At 40.6% G+C, this 27899-nt stretch overlaps 1 protein-coding gene across 1 annotated transcript in view; it reads right to left on the bottom strand.

The window, feature by feature from the left end:
• Positions 1–17501: 17501 nt before the first annotated feature.
• LOC136884825 (synaptic vesicle glycoprotein 2B) overlaps positions 17502–27899 on the bottom strand; it is a 134385-nt gene continuing 123987 nt past the window's right edge. Inside the window, exon 11 of the mRNA XM_067157116.2 lies at positions 17502–21287. Within this exon, the coding sequence (XP_067013217.2) occupies positions 21232–21287 (56 nt within the window). The 3' untranslated portion in view covers positions 17502–21231. The remainder of the gene's footprint in view (positions 21288–27899) is intronic.

The raw sequence follows: 27899 nt of genomic DNA, 5'->3' as shown, positions 1-27899 counted from the left end.
TCAGGTGGTATGGCCTAGTTTAGTGATTAACGTTTGGACAGTAGTGTACTTGTGATAATTTCTTCTTAGTCAATTGTCAATTAGTATAATATTCTTAGATTTTCATAGGTGATACATATCACCAAGGCGGTGCTCATTTAGCTTGATATTGTTAATTATAAATATCTATTCCTTGTCTACTATATAATATTATCAGCTGTGTTATGTGAAAAAAACATCCTTTGGTTCGTATGATATAATTCTGATTCTTTTTCACACTGCTAAAATGGCTAGTATTTTTTCCGTTAACTTAAAAGTAACAAAGTTCTGTCACACTTGGAAGTTTGAAGTAATAATTCATATCACACATTCCAGAGATTTATGAAGCAGTGTAGTAGAAATACACTTGGCAGTACTGATGATATAGGGAACTTCTTCACTATGGGCCTTTGAAGTAATGCGGGACACTTCAGACTTAACATCTTACAAAACAAAGACATTTCAGCCAATTAGAAGAGAAATAGGTTTCAGACTGCGTTCTGATTTTCCAGATAGGTGCGTTTCTGCACTACTGCATCCCTGGTTCCAATGTATGGAACCCGCACCAGGACTACTTGATACAAGAATTGGAAATGATCCAAAGGAAAGCAGCACGATTTGTTGTGGGTGATTTCCGACCGACAAAGAGTTGTAACGAAAACGTTGCAAACTTCGGGCTGGGAAGACTTGGGAGTAAGGAGACGAGCTGCTCGACTAATCGGCATGTTCCTACCTGTTAATGGAGAAATAGCATGAATGATGTTAGTAGGCGAATACGCTTGAATGGGGCTTTTAAAGGTAGGAACGATCATAATATGAAGATAAAGTTGGAATTTAGGAAGACAAATTGGGGAAATTCATTGAAATCTTTTAAGAAAAGACTACATAAAGAACTGGTAGGGAATCTGTCACCTGGGTGACAGTCCTAAATTCAGATCGATGATTGAATGATTGATTGATATTGATTGATTGATTGATTGATTGATTGATTGATTGATTGATTGATTGATTGATTGATTGTTTGATCGATCGATCGATCGATTGATTGATTGATTGATTGATTGATTGATTGATTGATTGATTGATTGATTGATTGATTGATTGATTGATTGATTGAATTCAACAAAAAGCAAGCTTGGTTTGGTTCGTGGTGTGGGTTCTTATCGTCACGCCACAGTTCGTGGAAAATTATTTTTATTAATCCAGAATTTATTGAAGGAAGAACTGAAAACCGTTGTGATTTACAATACATGACACGTGGCTTAAAACGTTGTAAATGCAGTCGCCTGGTGGCTATGCTGTGTGTCGCACGCACTAGGTGAAAAAGTTGCATACCCATGCTACGTTACGGGGCCCTCTCCGAATAAGGCAAGCGCAGTGGCGCTGAGACCGAGAACTACGGAGAAACGCAGCCAAACACTTCATACGCATGACAGTCATCCAACAGAAAATAACTTGCTCTTACATCTACGCATTTAGGGATCGGAGAAAATTTCCCAAGTACTTATATGGTGTTACTGATAACCTGCATTATTGCAGTAACCTATTTGTGGCAGGTTATCGGGACTTTATGAGAACTTCTATCTCTGAATTTCTCTGACCGAACGAGGGAAATACTGGGAATAGGATGGGGTTAGTAAGCTGGACAACGTTCTTAATTTTTCCACCCTACTATACCTTCTGGAACAACTGTAGCAGGTTGGATTTAAAGACAAAAGTAAATCGCTCGGATTTGGTAACAACGGTAACAGAATTAGGGACTGCCTGGCCGAGGCGGTAAAAGCGTGCTCAGTTCAGTCGGAAGGACGTGGGTTTGATTCCCCGTCAGGAAGTCGAAAATTTAAGAAATGAGATTTCCACTTTCGGAGGTGCACATCACCCTGAGGTTCACTCAGCCTGCAGAAAACATGAGTACCAAGTTGATTCCTGGGGACAAAGGCGGCCGGGAGTAGAGCTAACCACTCTACTCCATCAAGTGCTGAGGTTACGAATAGTGGAAGCCTTTACCTTCCACCCCTCGAAGAGCCTTCATGGCCTGTACGAAGTTGACTTTACTTTGCTTTTGATAACAGACTCACGGGGTGAAGCAAGGAAGCAAGGATAGCACGAAAGATTTACAGCTTCAAAGATACTATCTAATTTCTCCGTTTACTCCTCAAACCAAGGAACTATCGAATGTTCGAATATTTACGGATAGTGTCTAAAACATGTTGCATAAGGATAAAGATAAAAAGAGTCATAGTTAGTGCAATGCAGGAGGAATCGAGTCATTTATATAACTCAAGCAAGCGCCGGGCTCAGTGGCTCAGTTGGTGAAGGTTCTGGCTTTCTGAGCCCAAGTTAGCAGGTTCGATCCTGGCTCATTCCGATGGTATTTGAAGTTGCTCAAATTCGTCAGCCCCGGTCATTAGATTTATCGTCACGTAAAAGAACAAACTTCCGGCACCTTGGCGTCTAGGAAAGCAGTAAAAATAGTTAGTGGTACGTAAAAACAGTAACATTATTAATTATAATCAAGTAAGCTTAAAGTTTTACGAGATTGCTGATGTCATGATCATAGCCAGTTGTACTCCAAGGGACTGTTAACTTAGGAACGTAGTTTGGCTTTCACGAGTCCCTTGCTCCCACTTACTTGTGCCAGGCTCCTCTCTTTTAGATCTCATATCTGAGCTATCTTGGTTAACACTAGCTTTCTACCAACAGTGACGGTATTAGATTTACGAGGACTTCCATTCTATCGCCCTTTGTGCCCCTTCCCTTTCTTGTACCGGCACTCTCATATTTTTAATGTTTGGAATTACTCCTTTTCCATATTATTAGTTTTTTCCTACGGGCTTTACGTCGCACCGACACAGATAGATCATATGGCGACGATAGGATAGGAAAGGCCTAGGAGTTGGAAGGAAGCGGCCGTGGCCGTAATTGAGGTACAGCCCCAGCATTTGCCTGGTGTGAAAATGGGAAACCACGGAAAACCATCTTCAGGGTTGCCAGTAGTGGGATTCGAACTCACTATCTCATGGATGCAAGCTCACAGCCGCGTGCCCCTAACCGCATGGCCAACTCGCCCGGTATTATTAGTCTAAAGAGGATAGTTAACTAGTTGTACTTCCCTTTAAAATAACTATCACCATCCATCTTAAGTGGGAACCATATCAGAAGGACGTGACTTTCAAGCTTAAAAATCCTATACGGTATATTGGCCGGAATTCGAAACACGACAGCCTTGTTGAGAAGCCACTCAATTATCGCGCACAAACATTATTTTCCTGTCCTAGACAGGCTGCAGGTAGAGTATCCATTTTAGGACTCGAATTAATCCTTCCGTGATCATGGTTATCACAATCATCCATCGTATCTCAGAAATGAGCCGTCGTAAATTAATTCATTAATTCATGTCTCAGAGGTTTAAGGCATTTTCTCGCAAAAACAACAATAACAACAACAATGACACTAGTGTTTCAAAGGGTGGCTGGCAGATATTGAGATTTTCTGATGCGCAGCTTCTCGTATATTTAAATCGAGCTATACTAATAATACTCACTCACTCACTCACTCACTCACTCACTCACTCACTCCGTAGGCTTCTAAGGGACGTGAAGTTCCCGTGCCGATCTCACAATCCTCTTCCGTCCTTTTCGATCTTGAGCTCGCTCTTCCCAGTTATCAGTTTGAAGGGTCCGCCATACCTTGTTGATCTCCTTCTTCCAGGTGCTTCGGGGTCTCCCTGAAGGTCTTTTTCCATTAAGAGATTCCTCGTATAGATCTACTGCTGCTCTGTTATCCTGCAGCCTCAGTACATGTCCAGCCCAGCGCAGTCTGTTCGATTCTATCACTCCCATTATAGTGTATTGTTGAATGACGGTGTAAAGCTCATAATTAGATCTTTTCTGCCAGCTTTTAGAGATAGGATCGAACCATGGGCCAAATATTTTTCTATAAACTTTATTCTCAAAGACTTGCAACAGCTGCTGCTCTTTCTTGGTTAGACTCCATGTCTCGGAACCATACAGAAGTACTGTTCGAATGATTGTATTGTAGATGATCATTTTTGAATTCCTTGTTAAAAACTTGGAGCCTAATATAGGGCTCATAGAGTAAAATGCCTTATTTGGATTCTTAATTCTAACTTGGTGTTCCTGTTTCCTTCAGTTTTGATCATCGATTAATACACCGAGGAATTTAAACTCCTCTACTCGTTTAAGTATATATTTCCCAATCTTCAAAGGCAATCTGTCAATAATAATAATAATAATAATAATAATAATAATAATAATAATAATAATAATAATAATAATAATAATAATAATATTTGTCCAACCCTTGTTCCGTTCCTCTACGGGGTCGGGCATGACCTGAGATGAATCTGTCGTGGCGGGTTTTTATGACCGGATGCCCTTCCTGACGTCAAACCCATCAGAGGAGTTCATGAGATGAAATGAATGACGTGATATATGATAGTAGGAAGGGAGAGAATGAAACCTGGTACCGGCACATAGCCTACTCCTGTCGAATAGCACCAACGGGTTTGCTCAAGACCTAATGTCCCCATCCGACGGACGAATCACCATCAACAGCGTCATATGCCCTCACTCCATATGAGCACTGCGGAGAGGTTTGGAATTTAATCCAGGCTTTTGGCACGCAATATAGTGATTAGAAGTTGTATACCACCACCTCCCCTACCCCACCAGCATTATTCTGATGGTGAAGCATTTTGACCAACGGGACTCGAACCGGCTAACGACGGTGTCAGACCGTTTAGAGTTCAAAGCCTTAACGATCATGGCCTCCAGGCGGGCTTCATAATAATAATAATAATAATAATAATAATAATAATAATAATAATAATAATAATAATAATAATAATAACATTATACCAGGATAATGTACAAGATAGCCTACACGTAAATAGTCAGTGATCGGGTTGTTCTTATGAGAAATATTGTAGCGGGGCCTACGCGGAAAGACCCTTTTGCATATTCAAGGAGCATTTCGAGCTTACGGCCGGAAGATTTTGCAGTCGAAAATGGTATAGCTGGGTGGATTAGAGTGAATATTATTACTGGTATCCGCTGGTAATGAAAGTCCAATAATCTGTATATTTTTCACCCTGTAAGAGAAACTTTGTTAAGGAGTTATCTTTGGGAAAATCAAATGGTCATAAATATGTCTCCCAATCAAACGTGTGACGCGATGTTATCTAGCAACCGTGCAGGCTGGAATGTGAAGTACTGATGGATGACCATGACAGACAGATCCATTGCCTGTGCAGCTCTCTTTATCCAGATCTATGGCCTGTGCAGTTCTCCAGGTACTGTTACACAGATTTTTAGATGACCCCCAGCTGTGAGACAAATTTATGTGAAAAGAATACCTGGTCCTTAGAAAAATGTGGGCAACAGACGCTGACGGCTGACGGAAAAGAACACGGTTGTACATTATGTCACGTACAATGCCTATACAAATAAAGCATCTTGAGGAGATCTGAACAGTCGCTTAGAAAAGCCCTCTTATATAAGCAGCGTGGATCGTCCTTATAAAATAAAAAGACAGACTGCAGAAAAATATGGTAAATATTCGTTTGGAAATCGGGGAACTTATAATTGGAATGCATTACCTGCAGCAATCTTACAGCCTTTTCCAAGAAATGCAAGAGTGCTTCTAAAACAGACTTCAATATCCCGTAAATGTGAACATTTCTATGTGATGCTGTATTTAATGCTAACTCAATCTACTGTAAATCTTCGTATTAATTATTTAAGTTACCTGTGAATTTGTATGTGAGGGTGTTGTATTTACATTGTTGTCCGGCTCTATGGCTAAATGGTTAGCGTGCTAGCCTTTGGTCACAGGGGTCCCCGGCTTCGATTTCCGGCAGAGTCGAGAAATTTAACCATAATTGGTTAATTCTGTTGGCACGGGGCCTGGGTGTATGTGTCGTCTTCATCATCATTTCATCCTCATCATGACGCGCAGGTCGCCTACGGGTGTCAAATCGAAGCACCTGCACCTGGCGAGTCGAACTTGTCCTCGGACACTCCCGGCACTAAAAGCCGTACGCCATCTCATTTACATTGTTAAGCTAGTGTTAAGTTACTACACCGCTCAACCTCTCGTAAGTCGTAGTGCTAAGGTATTGGGCACTTTTAAGCTACCTGTGAATCTGTCTGGGATTACCTTATAACTATTATTGTACACAACGTGGAATGGAATATTTTGTAAATTTTGAGTGAATTTCTGAGTGACTGCGCTTTAGTTATATTATGCTACATGTCAAGGAGTATTCTAAGTGATTTTCCATCAATCTTTTATTAATTTCTAAGTGATTGCTTGTAATTATTATGTTAAACTACTCGTATGGCATTATTAATTGTCATGTTTTGTAGCCCTCCATTTTATTCTTTTTCTACCGTAAAATTTCTTGTTTTGACATAATTTATTGTAATGTTTGGTTTTCCTGTAATAGTTCGTTACATCTCTTACAAGACATTCAAAATGTGATTGCAAAAAAAAAAAAAGGTGGTAAAATATACGTGTAAGTCCTTCGACATGGTAAATAGATCAAAACTAGTAGGGAAATTGGAGTAACTAATTGGCTATACATGAATTACATTGCTAGTAGAAAGCATATTATCAGATAAAGTAGAGATCTGCAATAACCTCGGTAGATCAAAATGGATCCCTCAAACCAACGGGATACTACAAGGCGAGCGACCCTCTAAGTCCACTAATTTTCAATGTCCTCACACACGGTGTGACAAAAGAGATTAAAAGAGTGCATCCTGAAAGTAATGCATATACAACTGAACCTCGATATCTCGAATATATCGAATTTAATTTCGATATAGAGACTCCCCACCTTTGAGGATTGCACGTTATTGAATGACGTATAACTACGGCTTGATACTGTCATAGGTGTTACTTAACCATATAAAAACAAACTCGAAGTATTTTGTCCTTTTAATTACAACACCTAATATAGCAAGTCCTTGAAAACAGAAAAACACACAGTAGAGGAATATGAAACATACCGCTGTTAACAGTTTCGGAAAAATACGTAAATTCTTCTAATTTTCACTCTTGACTGACTCTGTATGCAGGATAGAAGAATGGTCAGTGCACTTTACCCCTGATCTAGTGTCGATCCAACTGCCTATGGTCAACGCACCAGGGGCGGACAGATAAGCCACTATGAAAACATACCGAAGCTTTATGCGTCAAGGAATAATAACACACACACCTTCAATGCTGTATAGCACAGTTAATGCTGTACAAAATTCGAGTGGCAATATTTCCGGCTTCTATAGATGAAACGTTTCCTTCGAGAAATGGAGAAATCGGCAGTGGCGTGCACTGAACCTCATCTACCCCAGCGCTGCTGGGGATAAAGAACTTTGTATTAACATTTCCTAATTATTCCTTAGAATGATTTTTATAATGTTAGAAAATTGCGAATATCTAAGCCAAGCCAAGTACAGTTGTCTCGACAATCCGCTCGCACTACCGCAGTTCAGCTTCTCCAGCGAGCTGGGTTTTCTTGCCAGCGAAATGTAAGGTCGCTTGGGTGACGCACACACTTGAAACTTCCTCGAGGCGAAGCTGTGGCCCCTCGCCTGACAGCAATTTACGGCGACAGGCCAGCTAGCTTAGGTAACGGGTGTTAGTTTTAATACTTGACACTCGAAGTCTTCAGCGCCACACACTAGAGACTGCAAGAAAAAATATCAATATCTTAACAGTATAGCCACTTGCACATCGTCTTGCTAATAAACATAGAGCCAGTATATGAAATCAATTGTAATATAGAAGAATATATTTTAGGCTTGGGTTTCGGCATATATACAGTTTTCTTTGAGCAATTAATTGATGACACGTGTCGAGTATGTGTTCCGATAGCCGCAGAAAAATATTTGGTTTGCCCAACATGAACACAGAGTTAAGCTCGAATGGTTGTCTGTGATGGTGGTATAAAGTGAATTTTTGTAGCGTTCCTCTTGGATTATAGGTGAAGGTTTCGCGAGTTCTGTGGCATTCTTCATGTGTTAAACGTCGTGACAAATATTTTCCCTCGTTTGTCGTCGATGCACGTACACTCAGTATGCGAGGGAAACTATAAAAGTTCAACGACGGTAAAATACCAGTTAAATTTTGCTGACTAGTTTAGATCAGGCTGTTTAAGTAAAAAACAAATAGTTAGTCCCAGTTTTTCTTTTGTGAAAACCAAAACTGTACTATCACGAAGCATCACCGGATGAAACCGTAAGTGCATTGTTTAAAATCTGTTATAGATTAAGTTATGATGGTGTGGCCACTGCCGTGAATATCAATTGAATCGGTTATTTGAGAAACCACACATGTCCATTTTCGGATAAAATAGGTCTACCGCATATAAATGTTAAAATTATATGTATTCCTAACTTACAGACAGACAGCATACATATCCGCCTCATTACAAGGGTTCTACTGAACTGGGACCTTGAAAATTTAATCCTGGCCTATTTTTAATAGGCAGGACATATCTGAGGAACTGGAATAACAGGCATGATAAGACATTCTCTTGGCGTTATTGTTAACAGGGTGGATGTCCCTATGTAACTGCAATAAGTGATATTGTTTAGACAGACAATGTTGGAAAACGTTCTGAATTTTGACTTTAACGGAGGAAAATTTCAATATGAAACTTAATAATTAAAGCGAGATATGTAGCGGGCTTAAATGTTGGTAAGCATTAAATAACTCATTTTTAAAATATTTCTTTTCTGGCAGGAGTTTATTTATTTCAGAAATCACATCTGTCCAGTAAGTCTCAGTTCCTATGACACTCATTTTTGAAAACTTATTTCTTTTTCAAAAATCGTCATATTTATTACCAAAGATCCGATAAATAATAGATATACAAACCAGGCACAAATTACAAACATTAGAAATATTTATCGACTTTTCTCAAAATTAGTAGTAGAGGACATGTGTGCTTTCTCAAATAACCGATTCAATTTGTAAGTATGTGCGAGCGCGTGGTTAAAAATATTTTTGAAAGATCTTTCTCAGGTAGACCTTTCCACGAAAAATGCAGCCTTATAAAATGGTAATGTTGACTTTAGAGAGTGTAGTGGGGCTACGATTGTTTATATTTAAAAAACATTTTTGCAGCGGGGGTAATGAATATGTTCACCGCACGCCACTGGAAATCGGTGTAATCGAATTTCGAATAACAGAGGTATAAATACAGGTGAAGAATAGAACAGACGGCAGGGAAATTGAAGTTATTTCGAGGTGCTGGAAATTCGATTGATGGAGGTTCGAGATATCGAGGTTCGACTGTATATGCGGATGATATGGCACTAGCTTCGGCTAGCAAAGATGAGCTACGGGCCGCAATGGACTTGATTACTGCATGGGCTGAGGAAAATTAAATGAATCTTAATACCAACAAGACAGAGGTGGTAATCTCCAAAAAAGGAGGAAATGAACAGACAACGACATCGTCTTACGTAAAGGACAAAACCTGAAAATCTACAACCACCACAAGTACCTAGGGACCACTACCCAGGAACCATGATCCAATTTCTCGAGACATATGTGAGAGAGAATAGTAGCGACCGTAAGATTCATCAAACAAACCAAACAAACCCCATGGCACTACAGCCCTTGAAGGGCCTTGGCCTACCAAGCGACCGCTGCTTAGTCCAAAGGCCTGCAGATAACGAGGTGTCGTGTGGTCAGCACAACGCATCCTCTCGGCCGTTATTCTTGGCTTTCTGAACCGGGGCCGCTATCTCGCCGTCAGATAGCTCCTCAATTCTAATAACGTAGGCTGAGTGGACCCCGAACCAGCCCTCAGGTCCAAGTAAAAATCCCGGACCTGGCCGGGAATCAAACCCGGGGCCTCCGGGTAAGAGGCAGGCACGCTACCCCTACACCACGGGGCCGGCGTCTATAAATATCTTCCGCATCTGTAATTAGAGACAGCTATGAGTGTGTTCGAAGTGAAAGTGCTGCCAGTAGCCACATATGGTAAGAATTAATGTGGGAGTACCTCTCGAAAAGGCAACTGAAAGAACTCCAAATCCCGAAAGCAAGGTTCCTTAAACGAGAACGTGCTAAAATATACGCTATCAAGACTGGTCTATATTCTTGCGAGGGAGACATTCCTAGTGGAGGATATAAGACTCCAGTTCCTCCAGCCAGGTACAGTGATCTGTACGAAGCTGTTCCAGGATCTTCGTACGATGAATGCTACAATATCGGACAATTTTTACACGACAGATACGATGATAAATCTATATTGGACACGATCAGGATATAACCTACGGCATACGGTCACCAGGTTCACCGTCTATGTGTAAAACGGATGGATCTCCTGAATAATAATAATAATAATAATAATAATAATAATAATAATAATAATAATAATAATAATAATAATAATAATAATCACTGGACAGGTGGAGGGAATATTTTGAAAATCTTCTGAACGCAAAAGGCTCAAGGGGAGGAGGAAAATTATGTTGGTGAAATTACGCTTGAGGACGTGGAAAGGATGGTAAATAAACTCCATTGTCATAAAGCAGCAGGAATAGATGAAATTAGACCTGAAATGGTGAAGTATAGTGGGAAGGCAGAGATGAAATGGCTTCATAGAATAATAACATTAGCATGGAGTGTTGGTTAGGTACCTTTAGATTAGACAAAAGCAGTAATTGCACCTATCTATAAGCAAGGGAACAGGAAGGATTGCAACAACTATCGAGGTATATCATTGATTAGTGTACCAGGCAAAGTATTTACTGGCATCTTGGAAGGGAGGGTGCGATCAGTAGTTGAGAGGAAGTTGGATGAAAACCAGTGTGGTTTCAGACCACAGAGAGGCTGTCAGGATCAAATTATCAGTATGCGCAAGGTAATTGAAAAATGCTACGAGAGGAATAGGCAGTTGTGTTTATGTTTCGTAGATCTAGAGAAAGCATATGCCAGGGTACCGAGGGAAAAGATGTTCTCCGTACTGGGGGACTGTGGGGTTAAGGGAAGATGATTAAAATCAACCAAAGGCATTTATGTTGACAATTGGGCTGCAGTGAGAACTGTGAGTTCTTGGTTCAGGGTACTAACAGGGGTTAGACAAGGCTGTAATCTTTCACCTTTGTTGTTCGTAGTTTACATGGATCATCTGCTAAAAGGTATAAAGTGACAGGGAGGGATTCAGTTAGGTGGAAATGCAGTAAGCAGTCTGGCCTATGCTGACGACTTGATCTTAATGACAGATTGTGCCGAAAGTCTGCAGTAACATCTTGCAACTTGAAAATAGGTGCAATGATTATGGTATGAAAATTAGCCTTTCGAAGACTAAATTGATGTCAGTAGGTAAGAAATTTGAGAGAACTGAATGTCATATATGTGATACAAAGCTGCAACAAGTAGATAATTTCAAGTATTTAGGATGTGTGTTTTCCCAGGATTGTAATATAGTAAGTGAGATTGAATCAAGGTGCAGTAAAGCTAATGCAGTGAGCTCGCAGTTGCGATCAATAGTATTCTGTAAGAAGAAAGTCAGCTCTCGGACCAAATTCTTTACATCAGTCTGTTTTCCGATCAACTTTACTTTACGGGAGCGAAAGCTGGGTGGACTCAGGATATCTTATTCATTAGTAGTAACAGACATGAAAGTAGTGAGAATGATTGCTGGTACAAACAGGTGGGAACAATGGCAGGAGGGTACTCGGAATGAAGAGATAAAGGCTAAGTTAGGAATGAACTCGAGGAATGAAGCTGTATGCATAAATCGGCTTCGATGGTGGAGTCATGTGAGGCGAATGGAGGAGGATAGGTCACCTAGGAGAATAAGAGACTCAGTTATGGAGAGTAAGAGAAGTAGAGGGAGACCAAGACGACGATAGTCAGACTCAGTTTCTAACGATTTAAAGATAGGGGGTATAGAACCAAATGAGGCCACAGCACTAGTTGCAAATAGAGGATTGTGGCGACATTTAGTAAATTCACTGAGGCTTGCAGACTAAACGCTGAAAGACATAACGGTCTATAATGATGTATGTACGTTTGTATAATAATAATAATAATAATAATAATAATAATAATAATAATAATAATAATAATAATAATAATAATAAACCAAACCCCATGGCACTACAGTCCTTGAAGTGCCTTGGACTACCAAGCGACCGCTGCTCAGCCCGAAGGCCTGCATATTACGAGGTGTCGTGTGGTCAGCACGACGAATCCTTTCGGCCGTTATTCTTGACTTTCTAGACCGATGCCGCTATCTCACCGTCAGATAGGTCCTCAATTCTAATAACATAGGCTGAGTGGACCTCGAACCAGCCCTCAGGTCCAGGTAAAAATCCCCGACCTGGCTGGGAATCGAACCCGGGGCCTCCGGATAAGAGGCAGGCACACGGGGCCGGCTCAATAATAATAATAATAATAATAATAATAATAATAATAATAATAATAATAATAATAATAATAATAATAATAATAATAATTGTAATGGCTGGTACACCTCTACGCCGCACATTTGAATTTTCCGCCTTAAAGTACTCCTCTACAGGAGAAACTAGGAACTTAAAACCTGATCTACTTAAACTTTTGCTCTGAAGATGTCACTGGGTTAATTTCGACGTGTTTTTGTTTACTATTTATCAAAAAGTTTGGACATTGTCTCATAGGTGTCTCTACTAAAAAACTATGATCATGCACCCTGGTGCGAAGTGAGGAAACTTTCTTGAAGATGTGTTGTACTCATAAGTTTTCTTATTACTAAATTTCGTTCTTTCATTTGTGGGTTGGCAATATTAATCTTTCCTTTCCACCAGTTTTGAAGTTAGCCAATCAATTATTTCTGTAATTAATTTTTGACCAATCGTGTCTTTCTTCTTCGATTTTGTGTGTAACTGTGTACTGTAACCAATAAAATCCTGTGGGTGTGGCTTAATTATTCATGAAAGGTCTCGAATCTTCCCCGAGGGTATAAAAACTGCCGATTTTCTTGTCTCTTGGTCACATCATCAACATTTAATTTAGTGTATGGACGTGTAGCAGGAGGCGGGAAGCGCCTCTTTCTTCAGGCAGCAGTTCTTCAATAAGGTAATGGCCACCTAACATCTTTATTTCTTGCTAGCTCAGCAGTTTAACCCGCGGGGAAGGTCCGAAACCTTTACTATGTAACCTGTCTTCAACTATGTAATTTGCCGTCGCTTTTGTAAAACTTCATATATCTTTAACTGTAAATCGGGGATAGAGAGTGCTTTACCCTCTTGAGCTCCCCTTCACTTTTGACTTGAGGTCACTACGTTTTCGTAACCGATTTTCTACTCTTCCTTAATGTGTTAAATTTATTCTGTATACGAGTCACCTCCATAGTTTGGGAACAACCCCTGTTTCATCGGCCTTGTGCCTCTTAGGTTTTAAGAAGTTTCATTCAGGAGTGCAAGTATACGCCTCCATTCATTTTGTATTTTGGGGGCCATTTACTTAACCTATTCATTTTCTGCTAAGGCCCAATAGATTGGGTACAAGATATCCCCGTTTCAGTGGTGTAATTTGTGTCTTGATGGCAAGTGAGTGTAAGGTATGGTATGCCTTTAATAGGCTTGGAAAACTAAGAGCGGGTCAGCTCTTTTATGTATTGGAAATATGCCTCTAGAAGGCTTGACACTGCTAGGTGGGAGCAAGTGCTCCATGGAATTTGGGGATTTCTGCCCTTTGGTAATATGTGTTTGTGAGCTGAGAGCTCAGGAAATGTAAAACTTGGGGCTTGAAGCCCAGCTTGTTAAACTGTCTCTAAATCTTGGCTTTTCCTGGTCTTGTACCTGAGTGTCGATTACTTGTTCACTTGTTGTTACTTGTTAAATTTTCAAATTCTATGTGAAAATTGTTAAGTTTTGCTATTTTCGAAAATATAACCTTTAATGAAATTTTAATTCATATCTCGGCTTTGTGGATAGATCCATTCCAGCCCGCACCTTCTTTCACCTCTGCATTCCACGGGTATCCCCGTAACAACAACAACAATAATAATAATAATAATAATAATAATAATAATAATAATAATAAAGTAAACGTCTGCACTCACCTGATCTGTGAGTTTCACTGGGAATAACCCCTGCCTGCGAGCCGGCGAGCTAAAACTTGTAGGCGTTTTACTGCCGGGTGCTAACTAGGTGAATTCCCTACCCCAAGGGCTACACACAGAACAGGCCAGTTCATTAAACGGTCTTCCTTCATAGTATAAATATAAATGCTACTCTCTCACAGTTTCATTATCTGTCGTCATTCGTCAACTAACAGATAAGTACCCATTCCCCGCGCATTACAAATGTATGATACCATGATCTCATAACATCAAATCCCAGTAACATTTTTTCCTCAGGTGATTGCTAGCTCCTGACAAGAAATACGGAATAGCTCGGAGACAGACTGGAGTACAATTTTTTTTAAAAACGTAAAATGAATAAAACACTAAATCCGCTATAATCCGCTATAATAAATCTAGAATTCCGCCAAAAAAATCCGCTGTCCGCTAAATTATATATTTCTCTGCCGACATTCTAAATCCGTCAAATTTAGCGGAAAATACGCTAAGTTGGCAACACTGCTACCAACTTAAGTGCGGTAATAAAAGTACAATACAGTAAACTTTCACCAAAAGAACAATAATTAAGTATGCATTACAATTAACGGCGTAGTCATACAATTAAAAAGTAATTTAGTATTTGCCTACACACTAACAAAGTAACACACTAGATAGAACTCCACAGACACATTGAGTGAGACTGCCAGACTGATGAATGCGGGCAACCTTGGTAAAAATATACCCCTGCTACCCTTCGCCGCAGAACACGCTGCACATTGCTCCTTAGATCTCCACTACTTCATATGGCGTTGTACAGTTCGGTTAGCCGCGACCAACGGCATTTTGTGCGTATTTTCCATAAGTATTTTTGTTAACAATAATAAAAGTTAAAATAAATAATTAGCTGAAAGGACAACAGGGATTGCATATTTTCAAAAAAGTAATTCTAGGTTTCAGGCCGCTAAAATGGAATAAAAATTTAACTTTTGCTCCACAAAGTGGGGGTGGGGCGAGCCCCCCCACTAATCGCCACTACTGCGCGAAGCTGTCTGATTGACTAACTTCAGAAGCTGTTAAAATGACAATGGCGCGAGATATCCAATAAATTATTTTCAAATTATTTATCAGTGTGACCAACTCTTTAACGCTCATATACCCGGTCCACGTCTTTTCCGACCACCCTATAAATACTTTCTTCTTTTTTACAATTTGCTTTACGTCGCAGCGACACACATAGGTCTTTTGGCGACGATGGGAGAGGAAAGGCCTAGGAATGGGAAGGAAGCGGCCGGGGTCATAATTAAGGTACAGCCCCAGCCTTTTTAAAATGGGAAACCACGGAAAACCATATTGAAGGCCATCGATAGTGGGGTTCGAACCCACTATCTCCCGGATGCAAGCTCACAGCTGCGCACCCCTAACCACACGGCCAACTCGCCCGGTTCCTATCTATACAAGAACCGTCTAAAACGTTCGGTGAATGATACCCAAAAACAAAGAAAACAGGTGTTACAAACAACATACCTTTAGTCGCCTTCAAAGTACTCTCCATTATCCACTATACACTTTTGGTAATGTGTGTACAAATACTGAAAACTGGCAGTGAATCAGTAGTGTAGCCAGGATCGGTCGATTGGGGTAGAGGGTGGGGTGGGAGTATAGTTACAAAATGATGATAGAACATAATGAAGGTACATGCGTAGTCCGCACATGCATGCCTTGTCATTATAAGGACACCTACAGTATAGTTATTATGTTGATATTCAGATTGCAGCACACTACACAATCTTACATTTATTTATTCGTTTCAGAAGCATACATTTTACATAACATAATGGTACTTAATGACATACATATCAAATAGTGTCTGCCCAGAATTTTGCCAAATCACGGGCATTAGGTGTCGCAGCCATCAAGTCCTCCATTGTGCAACTTAAAGGACACTTACTACAGTTCATGGAATGGGCTGTGGTTTGGTCTTCACCACATTCACATAGCCTGGATGTGCCAGGAAAGACCCAATTTACCATATTGATTCTTGATCTACCAACCCCAGTGCGAAGCCTGTTCAACGATGTCCAAGAAGACCAATGTTCCTCATGTCCTGGAGGGAGGTGTTCAAGTGGTAGCATCCAACGAGCAAGTTGAGGATTTCTAGTTCTCCATAATCTCAACCTTGTGGATTGAGCAGATTCGTTTAGATCTTCGTTTGTATTCAGGAAACTCCTCCTAGACCTCAATCTTCGGTCGGCAGGGTCATATCCGTACAATGGGTGCGCACATGAGGAAAGCGCTTTAGTTTTCTCATTCATGAATGTAAGTTCTCTTCTAACATCTTACATTAAAATACAGAACAAGAACAATACGATCAAGGTCAACAGTTTTACAGCTAATTGTATGTTCAGTTTACAATCTAAAATCCAATTTTCGAGGCTTCTTAGAAAATAGATTCAACATATCTCTTGGTTTTAGAATTATGTCTCTGAATGTTTGTTTAGTTTATTGTTTATTGTCAGTTTCTGTCCATTTTCTTTTTGTAAAAATTCAAAGGGGGAAGTGTTCTAACACCCAGTAACCTTCATACCTGGCTGCGCCCCTGCAGTGAAGTCCTCTTTTGGAATCAATCAAAGCAATGATGTCACACGTCTTTGGATGTCCGGTATGTCTGCACGATGTATGCCTTTCAGGATTCCCTTGAGGCGGCGAAACATAAAAATGTTTGCAGGCACCAGATCCGGAGAGTACGGTGGATGTTCAAGATGTGATGCAACATTAAGAGTTTCCTGTCCATCCCTGAAGCGTTTGAACCAGGCATAAACACATGTTCTGCTTACGGTTGCTATCCCGTACACTTGCACCAACATCGCATGTGTCTCGGTGGCCGTTTTCCCAGTTCTTTGCAAAACTTGATGTTTATGCGTTGCTCCATTGCACTATGCCACGTGCCTTCACACGCACTACGTTCGACTGGCAGCATCTGACTTACCTGCTTCAGCTCCGTGTGTTCAACGCTGCGTGGTGCTTCTCGAGGTGTCTCTCTATTCACATACGCATGGAAGCAGTGTCGGTCCATTCACTGTACTTATTAGACATCCCTTGTATGTAGACTGGAAGACAAAAGAATGTTTTGAGTCTTGTTTGAATTAGTTTATTAATCAAAGCTTATAATATCAAACGTACATGTCAAATGGTCATTCGACTTTCCCCTACAGTACAGTCCCAACCTTTTATTGAGTAAGACATTTCCGTCTGCATTCTATTAGTCAATAATAGTTGTATGATACTGTCTTGTAAGATCATTAATACTCGCCGTTTGTAAAACACGAATGCTTCAGATAAATAATTCCTTTACTCTTAGAAGGAGGTGCACTTTCTTCCGAATCTTCTGGAAAATCATCTTTCAGGGAAAATTAGAAATCACGATATGCAATTAAATGTATAATAAATAGTGTATATATTCTGAATAAATGGGAAAAATTGGAACATGATTATGAATTTAGAATCGAATTTAAAAATTTAAACAGCTCTTGTTATAGACCCATTTGCTATTTTATTTCCGATTAAATAAATCTACTAATGCAGAGGGTTTAATTTATTTTAGCACATTAAATTCCACGAAGTTAACATTCAAATGATTTATTATTGTGTTCACTAATTAGTTCAGGATTTCAAATTTACATTCCAGCCAAAAGACTGAGATATTTTTAGTTTTATTTGAAGTTTCCACAAAAGAAATTAAAATATGTGGAAGTGAAGAGATTTTCTAATCCTACATAGAATAGAAGGATATAGTTACATTTTAAAATGAGTATTATTTATGAAATTAACTTATTAAAATATAAGTTATTCCGTTTCAATATTAAAGGATTTTACATTAGGAACTACTTAGTCGAGATGGTAAAGGCCTGTTCGGTTCATCCGATAAGGTGTCGTTTCAATTCCCCGTCAGGAAGTGGAACAGTTTTGAAAACAAGATTTCCACTGTTCGAAAGGTTCCCTCACCCTACTCTACAAGTGAGTACCAAGTTAATTTCTGGGGGCAAAAGCAGTCTGGCACAGAGCTAGCCACTTAGTACCGAGTATCTCACTTAGTACCGAGGTTACGGTTGGTGGAGGCTTTTACCTTACACTCCTTCAAGGGCCTTGGCTTTGGCTATTTCACATTACTTCGCAATGAATAAATGGTAGGATTGTAAATTTAGTTCTCAGATGTTTATTTTACATTCGCATAAAATACTTCATCGTATGCTTAGAAAAACCGCCATGTGAAATATTTCAGCTTAGAACTCGGACCGGTAAGGTTCTGTCGTCTACTGTTCAATATTGTGCGGATCTTCTTGTTCTTAATGACACATGAGGAGTGTCTGTTCAAAAGCCGCTATTTCCACACTAAGAAAGTTGTGAAAAAACGCTAGGAAACGTATAATAAAAGGCACATGGAACATACCCACGATCGGACGAAATACTGAAAAGAAATTTGAAGTGAAAATAGCACCTTTTGAACAGACGCTCTTCATATGTGTTTCGAGTAAATATTCATCGGACAACATTGTCACATAGTGGATTTTTCAGGCACAATGACGATATTAATAGTATAAGAGACAGTCAAATGAAAGCGGACTACCTGCTATGAAGTATAGTAGAACATTTCGTACCTCAAATATAATTTCCAGAACTGTTAAGAAATGTATCCCACTGAGTTCGAACAGGGGGCTACAATCAAGGCACGGCGCTATGAAGCCACGATACAGAAACCGAGGCTCGCCATAATGTCAAAAACACGGAGCATGGTAATAAAATGGAAATATCCTTCTTCTTGACAATGCCCGCCCGCAAACTGCCAGCTCTGTGAATATGTTTCAGAGATTTGGGAGGGAAGCACTTCAACATCCTCTCTACATCCCAGATCTCTCTCCATGCGATCTTCGCATCTTTGGGGAACTGAAAACATTTGCAGCCGACAGTGATATGTGTGACTGGGTACAGATGTGGCTCCATCAACTGCCCGCCAGCTCCTTCAAGAATTGGATTGATCGTCTCATCATCCATGGAGTACATTTCTTAATAGTTCCAGTGGTCAAAATGTTCTACTATAATTTCTGGCAGGCGATCCGTTTTCACACTGTAGTTACGTTCATACCGCCGATGTGGTGTAGCGGTTAGTGTGATTAGCTGCCACCGCCGGAGGCCCGCGTTCAATTTCCGGCTCTGCCACGAAATTGGAAATGTGGTACGAGGACTGGAACGGGGTCAACTCAAACTCGGGAGGTCAGCTGAGTAGAGGTGGGTTCGATTCCCATCTAAGCCATCCTGGAAGTGGTTTTCCGTGGTTTCCCACTTCTCCTCCAGACAAATGTCGGGATGGTACCTAACTTAAGGCTACGGCCGCCTCCTTCCCACATCCTTGTCTATCACATCCGAACTCCACCCTCCACAAGGCCCTTGTTTAGTATAGCAGGTGAGGCCACCTGGGCGAGGTACTGGTCCTCTACCCCAGTTGTATCCCCACGACCCAAAGTCTCACGCTCCAGGACACCGTCCTTGAGGCGGTAGTTGTGGGATCCCTCCCTGAATCCGAGGGATAAACAAACCCTGGAGGTTAAACGGATTAAGAAAGAAAGAAAGAAAGAAAGAAAGATAGATAGAAAGAAAGAAAGAAAGAAAGTTACGGTACTTTTATAGTTCTGATTCAGATGCTTTCTTCAGCTTTTCCCAGGTTATTTTTGAATCTTCAGGTGAAAATGCCATCCTGAAATCCACCTGGATTAGAGCCTCGACTGTCTAGGTGGGAAGCCTGCAGGTAATTCATTACCATAATCACGCCCCAAGCTCACTGATTCATGTACAGCTATAAAAGTAAAGTAAAACCCTCTTCGTACAGGCCTTGAAGACCCTTGGAGTAGCGGAAGATGTAAGTCTAAGCTTGTGCAATTCTTAACCTCAGCACTAACAAGTTATTGCTTTATTTGAACCGGACTGATTTCAATGAAACTTCTGTAGCATGATATCTTGATCATCTACATATAATTGTTAACATAGGGTAAAGGGAGGTATATTCGTGATACATGTAAGTTCGTGATACATCTTTGAATAAGTATCATGAACTTCCCTGTTGCAGACTAAGCATTTAAACATTACTACTAGTTCCCTGAGTTCTCAGCAGATGTCTCTGGCTACTTTCATTGGTCTTCATCGCTCTAGCGTACACATGATACTTATTCCAAGATATACCACGAACTTACCTGTATCACGAACATACCTTCCTTTACCCTAATTTTTTATTATCACTAACGAGGAAAATTCCGGGTTCCTGTTCAGAATCAATAATTTCGTCATGCTGGGGACAATCGATGTAACAAAACAAGGTCAAGTCTGTAGCGATGTTCCGATATCTTTTGGATCGATGCCTTCGATATACCATCTTCCATTTAAACCTGCAGCAACAAAGCGACCAACCGAGCAGAGCAGGGGTGCGCTTCTGTATTCGGGAAACGGACAGGGGCTGGTCCCCACCATCTGCTGTCCTAAGAATGGTTTTCCATTCTCTTGCACTAAGGGGAATGCAGGGACAGTTCCTAGTATAGGCCCCGGCCGCCAACCCACTCACCTTCTCCGAGCATCTCCTGGCCTGAGAGATGGCGTCACCGTCTAAGAGGCCCGCCCCCACCCTTCAGGGGAGGAAAACACAAATTTAGTAGTAGTAATTACTATTTTAAAGTTTTTGATACTTTAATTGATCATCCAACGAGGTTTAATTGCTATTGGATTAGTGCAACTCAAATAAATCCCTTGCAAGTGGGATATATTGATAAACTCTGTGCTCGGCCGGCTGAGGAATGACAACTTGACCAATTTAATCATTATTAGAAGTGTAGAAGATGGCACGGATCGCTAGTCTACTTGCGTTATGTTTTAACTTATCCACTGTGATGTCTCTCACCAGCACTGTGGTGGCACTTGGTAAATGTCAAGAGTTTTGGACTGCACTGTAGGTTCCATTAGCCTGGCACAGTCTCTATAATGAGTATTCCGAGAATGGAGGTGAAACTTTCGTCCTCTCGGCGATGGATCCTAACGATCTGCGTAGTTAGTATAGCGGATTTCGATGACTTCTTCTCAGCTCACGCCAGCGAGATGGTAGAAGAGCGTGGGATTAAGAAGCCCATGAACCCACAACCTGAAACACACATTAAAAATAATCATGGTAATTAAAACTCTCCCGTCCATAGTGCAGAGCGGGCCGCGTACTACAGAACAGCACCATAGTTACTGCTTTCACGTGCCATATACGAGCAGGTACAGGTCGGTTAACTACTACTATTATCGTCGCCATAAGACCTATTTGTGTCGGTGCGACGTAAAACAAATAGCAAAAAAAAAGAAACTTCTACTATTTCCTGTCTCTTGTGTCAGCTTCCTTGGCAGAAAGCTTTCAAGGAAGTAAACAATTTGTGAGTAAGAAAATGAAAGTTCTATCTGGCCACAACTATTTCGAAACAATCCAGTATATTCATTTTCAACATTCTTTGATGATATGATACCTTTCTTCAAGTGTCTACTATTATTATTATTAAATAAATAAATAAATAAATAAATAAATAAATAAATAAATATTTTTTTTTGCTATTTGCTTTACGTCGCACCGACACAGATATGTCTTACGGCGACGATGGGATAGGAAAGGGCTAGGAATTGGAAGGAAGCGGCCGTGGCCTTAATTAAGGTACAGCCCCGGCATTTGCCTGGTGTGAAAATGGGAAACCACGGAAAACCATCTTCAGGGCTGCCGACAGTGGGGCTCGAACCCACTATCTCCCGATTACTGGATACTGGCCGCACTTAAGCGACTGCAGCTATCGAGCTCGGTAATAAATAAATAAATAAATAAATAATAATAATAATAATAATAATAATAATAATAATAATAAATATCTACCTTTGTGGTGTAGTGGTTAGTGTTATTAGCTGCCACCCCTGGAGGCTCGGGTTCGATTCTCGGCTCAGCCACGCAATTTGAAAAGTGGTACGAGGGCTGGAACATGGTCCACTCCAAGTCTCGGAAGGTCAACTGAGTAGAGGGGGTTCGATTCCCACCTCAGCCATCCTCGAAGTGGTTTCTCGTGGTTTCCCCACTTCTTTTCCAGACAAATTCCAGGATGGTACCTAAGTTAAGGCCACGGCCGCTTCCCTCCCTCTTGCTTGTCTATCCTTTCCGATGTTCACATCCCCCCACAAGTCCCCTGAACAGCATAGCAGGCGAGGCCGCTTGGGTGAGGTACTGGTCCTCCTTCCCAGTTGTATGCCCAGACCCAAAGTCTCACGCTCCAGGACAGTGTCCTTGAAGCTGTAGAGGTGGGATCCCTCTCGGAGTCCGAGGGAAAATACAACTCTGGACGGTAAATGAATTAAGAAATAATACTAATAATAATAATAATAATCGCATGGCCTCAGCTACTGTGTGCTGATATTGACGCCATCTGGCTGTTTTCTCGTCAATTCCCGCGTACCGTTTTACTCTAGGCCTCCGAATCTGCCTCGGTCGTTAGAGTTTTAACTAACTTAGTCGGGGAAACACCCAGTGTGTTACCAGAGATCTTTTACAGGCCGACATCGTACGACGTGGTGTGTCGAATGTATATTTTCCGCCCTTCAAAATTCCGACTATCTCTGCCATGTTAGAATCCGCTACCTTTGGTTTAAAAGAACTCCATCTAACACAAATGAGCAGTATCTATATAAAACTGAAATAACGGATGGACGGAGTTTCATGACATTTTGCAAAAATTCTTTGAGGGAATTATCACATGAATAACTTTGGTTTATTTTAAAATATTGATCTGAAAATATATTACAGTATTTGTGAAATTATTTTCCAAAAAATGAATATGGTGCCCGTTCTTTCTCACTCAATCACATCCGAACTAGTAGACCAGTTGAGCTGATCTGAATACATCTCAGATTTTCACTTCAAATAGGGCTACAAGCCTATTCTTATTTTACAATATGTAATCTTTTAAAATGGGGCCATTAAATTGTACGCATTTACTGGATTCGCGCACTTTTTATCCTGAAAACTAAAACAATGGGCAAATTATTTATTTATTTATTTATTTATTTATTTATTTATTTATTTATTTATTTATTTATTTTTCCTTAATTGTACATGTTACATTGTAGAGGGGTATGAGTATATGGAAAAAGGGTAAGCCCCACATACATCGAAGTGCCTCCATTCCCACACGTACAGCAGAACTTCGATATCTCGAAACACCTCGGGAGCTAAATTTTATTTCGATTTATCGAAATTTCGAGATATAGAGAATACCATTTTTGAACATATATAGCGCGTAATTGAATCATATGTATCTACGGGCTTATGCTGAATATAGTATTTAAAATATACTAACAAACTTGTATTTTAGGGCATCGCTTTAATTATATTAAAGCAACTTTTTAGAAGACAGAATATAGTACATACAGTAGGGAAACAAACATAGCTCCGTTAACACCTTTTTTTATTTTTGCTAGGGGCTTTACGTTGCACCGACACATATAGGTCTCATGGCGACGATGGGATAGGAAAGGCCTACGAGTGGGAAGGAAGCGCCCGCGGCCTTAATTAAGGTAAACCCCGGCATTTGCCTGGTATGAAAATGGGAAACCACAGAAAAACATCTTCAGGGCTGCCGGAAGTGGGGTTCGAACCCACTATCTCCCGGATTCAAGCTCACACGTGCGCGGCCCTGACCGCACGGCCAACTCATCCGGTGTAAAGATTATTCTTGAAGTTCTAATTAATAGAAGTTACTTATGTACAGCACGCCGGGTTTTCTATGTATTTATATATACATTTTCTTTACAGCGTAGAGGAAGTGGGTAAGAGGAACCAATTTCACTTCAGATGGTAGAAGAATCCATAGACGAGCAGATCGTGCGTAAAGTCCATTTAAATATGAGGTTGTTTTGGTGAATGTGATTACCCCAATGAAGACCTTTCCGTATAGTAACACCTGAGTATTTAAGGTATTTACAATGATCCCCATGAGGAACTTTAACCCCGTCAATGCAGTAATTTAAGGCGACTCTCCGGAGATAAAATTATATTTTTAGCTATTGCATGAGTTTACACGAAACTTTGTGGGAATGCCACCTACATAAAAGTAGAGATATCAAGAAACATTTCTTTCATACACAATTAATAGTTTTTCCAAAATATTTTTTTAAAATTTTTAATTCCATTTTTTTCATGAAATTTTATTAACGTGTTAATATAAATTCGTAATTAGGTAGATAATACTTCTTTTAAAAGCACTACGTATCGATTTTTTCTGTACATGATTTATATAAGGAGATATATTGTACTAAAGTTTGTGTAATTTTTACGTTCTAAAATTTTGGACTTAAAATCCCTACTACTTGAAAAATTTCCAAAATTCCATATGCAGGTTTCATTATATAGCTGTGATACATATACCAAAGAAATTTTGTTACATTTGGCAGAATATTATGGGAGAAAATGGGATTTAAATGTAAAATTACAATTGGCAAACAAAAGCAATATTACAGTGATAAGTTGTTTGAATTCAGCGGAATAACTTCGTGACAAGAAAATTAATCCTTTCAATTTCAGTCATTAAAAATTTTCGCCAAAATGACCAAAATATCGATTTTTATCTCCGGAGTGTCGCCTTAAAGGGAGAGGTCTTTTCCACCTTGTGAAAATTGCAACCCGAATTTTCACCCCATTTACCATCATACCGTTGGCTGATGTTCTTACCACAACATTGTCGAGATTTTTTTTTTTTTTGCAATGGTTCACAGTCTTGTACCTTACTTACTTACTTACTCTTTATAGTATAATATCGTCCGCAAAAATCTCTGTCTCTGATACCAGTACCTTACTCGCATCATTTTTATACAGAGGGGCCAATAAAATATATACACATTCCAAACAAACACAAAATTGTGTTTAACACAAGGAAGCTGAATTCACCCAAACAGAACAACTAATCATCTTCGACTTTTCCTGTTTTCTAGTTACAACAGTTGCTCAAATTGCCCACCATCGGCGTCGATACACTTCTGAGTACGTTTAACTACTGACGGAGCAATGTTTGCTAAAGTGTCCTCAGTGATTGCAGCCCATGCCGTTTCAATTTCTTCCCGAACTGCTGCCAGTGTAACCGGTTTTCTACGGTATAAGTCATCTTTAAGAGTTCTCCATAGATAGAAATCCAACGGAGTTAGATCCGGAGAACGCGGTGGAAACTCAGTCGGACCTCTTCGTCCTATCCAATGCCCTGCAAGACTGGCATCAATGTACGTACGGACATCTCGGTTGTAATGTAGTGGTGCACCATCCTGTTGACAGTAAAATTCCTCATTTCCATAAAGTCTGCGAATTGCGTGTAAGACGGACGAGCGTATCATATTCAGGTACATTTGGCCTGCTACTGTTCTTTAATAAAAGAATGGTCCAGTTAGACCCCAGATGACAACCCACACCAAACATTAATTCCAGGTAAATTAGCAGCTTTTTCCACAAAAACATGTGGATTGTTCGCGCCCCAGCAGGCGCAGTTATGCCGGTTAACACCTACGTTTAACTTAAATCGTGCCTCATCGGACCAAACAACTTTCCCTACGAAGGCCTCATCCTCTTGCACCATGTTCCAAAACCACTCACAGCACTGCATTCTCCGATCAGGATCATCTTCATTTAAAGCATGCAGAAGTCTTGGGATGAAAATTTCAACTTTGCTGTTTTAATAATACGGTGTTCGCTGGTTTTGCTAATCTCTGTCCCACGCGCATATTGCTTTGTAGATTTCTGCGGTGAGTGATCGAAACGTTCGAAAACCACAGCCGAGGACGTGGAGCTTGTTGCTGTGCTAGGTCTCCCAGATCTGCCCTTTTGAGCATCGCATATGGTACCACGACTCTCAGATTTGTCTCGAATGCGTGCAATTTTCACTCGCATTGGCGGTTTTTTTGCTGTACACACGTCTCCATTGTCGTTGAACTTCAACAACTTTCTTAGTTTTCCAATACCACTTCAAAATTACTTTGCGCTGTTCAAACGATATTTTTGGCTCCGTTACGCTAGCATAACGCCATGTTTACAGAACATCATACGATGATCTTGGCTTCATTTGTTCATTGCGTATCGTTTCAGAACTCACGAGTCTTAAAACTCACAAGTATCAAAATTCACAATTCCAAGAAGAGGATTAGTGAGAGTAGGTTTCTTCACCTGAGCCGGTCTCAAAACTCATGAGGCGGGCCAGTTCTTCTTTGAATGGATAAATGTCCACCCTGCCCACATAATGATTGTAGATGTTTGGAAACTAACTCGGAACTGTGCGAAAAGGTCCGTTGTTAGCGCCAGTTGGAACTGCGTGCTATCTTGTAATTGGTACCTCTCTTTTCAAGAGATGGGCCTGTCGTGTAACCCGCACAAAGTATACGCAAAAGGTGGTTGACAAACCCACGGACATCAGGTACACACTGGTGGGCTGTTGTCACTTAAAACGCTACTGTCACTTGCAATAACTTTACCGGCACACGCGGATGACAGTTTTTTTTTTAAATGACGAAACCATACTGTTTCACCCGACAAGTGTCCGACTTGTTGGCTGAATGGTCAGTGTACTAGCCTTCGGTTCAGAGGGTCCCGGGGTCGATTCCCGGCCAGGTTGGGGATTATAACCTTCATTGATTAATTCCAATGGTCCTGGGGCTGTAATAATAATAATTTCGTGTGGTTACTTCTAGCTGGGTGCAGCCCTTATGAAGCAGACCCTCCGATGAGGGTGGGCGGCATCTGCCATGTGTAGGTAACTGCGTGTTATTGTGGTGGAGGATAGCGTTATGTGTGGTGTGTAAGTTGCAGGGATGTTGGGGACAGCACAAACACCCAGCTCCCGGGTGGCCATGTGGCAGATGCCACCCACCCCCATCGGAGGGTCTGCCTTACAAGGGCTGCACTCGGCTAGCAATAGCCACACGAAATGTATTTACCCGACAAGTTTTCTCTCTGCTTATAAAACCTATAACCGTTGTACATTACATTTAGTTTACCCTTTTGAGAAGTAATGAATTCCATATTGTGCACTGCTCGATGACACCAAGCAGAACTGAGTAAACATCAGTGTTATACAGTACTTCGAGATACGGTGATAATTCCTGTTAACAACACATTCTAAAAATGGGTGACCCTCCTGCGGTCATCACAGGCACCTGCTGTCCAGAGGCGTGAATTCTGAGACTCATTAGAATATTAATTTAGCTACTAGTTTTTAGTTGTGAGTTTTGATATTATTTTCTACTAGTTTTAGCAACACTAGCATAACGTAGCCGCCCTTGTTGCTCAATCTTCTACCACTGATGCGCCACACGGCTACTACTGTAGATAAACTACACAACAACACAATCTTCTGTTGAATGCAATAGCAATGCAGTACACTAACGTGAGCTGGCGCGGTGCACGGCACGCAGCAGAGAAAATATCCGCGTTTGAATTTCACACTAATTTACTTGACATTAAACAAATGCCTATACATATATCTACCTAAAAATACGGTAGGTCTGTTTACGGTCGCCTCTGTGGTGCAGTGGTTAGCGTGATTAGCTGCCACCCCCAGAGGTCCGGGTTCGCTTCCCGGCTCTGCCACGAAATTTGAAACGTGGTACAAGGGCTGAAACGGGGTCCACTCAGCCTTGGGAGGTCAACTGAGTAGAGGTGGATTCGATTCCCACCTCAGCCATCCTGGAAGTGGTTTTCCGTGGT

Source organism: Anabrus simplex, chromosome 1, assembly GCF_040414725.1.
Source record: "Anabrus simplex isolate iqAnaSimp1 chromosome 1, ASM4041472v1, whole genome shotgun sequence".
Lineage (NCBI taxonomy): Eukaryota > Metazoa > Arthropoda > Insecta > Orthoptera > Tettigoniidae > Anabrus > Anabrus simplex.
Note: the sequence above shows the minus strand (reverse complement) of the source record. Positions and strands in the feature narration are given on the sequence as shown.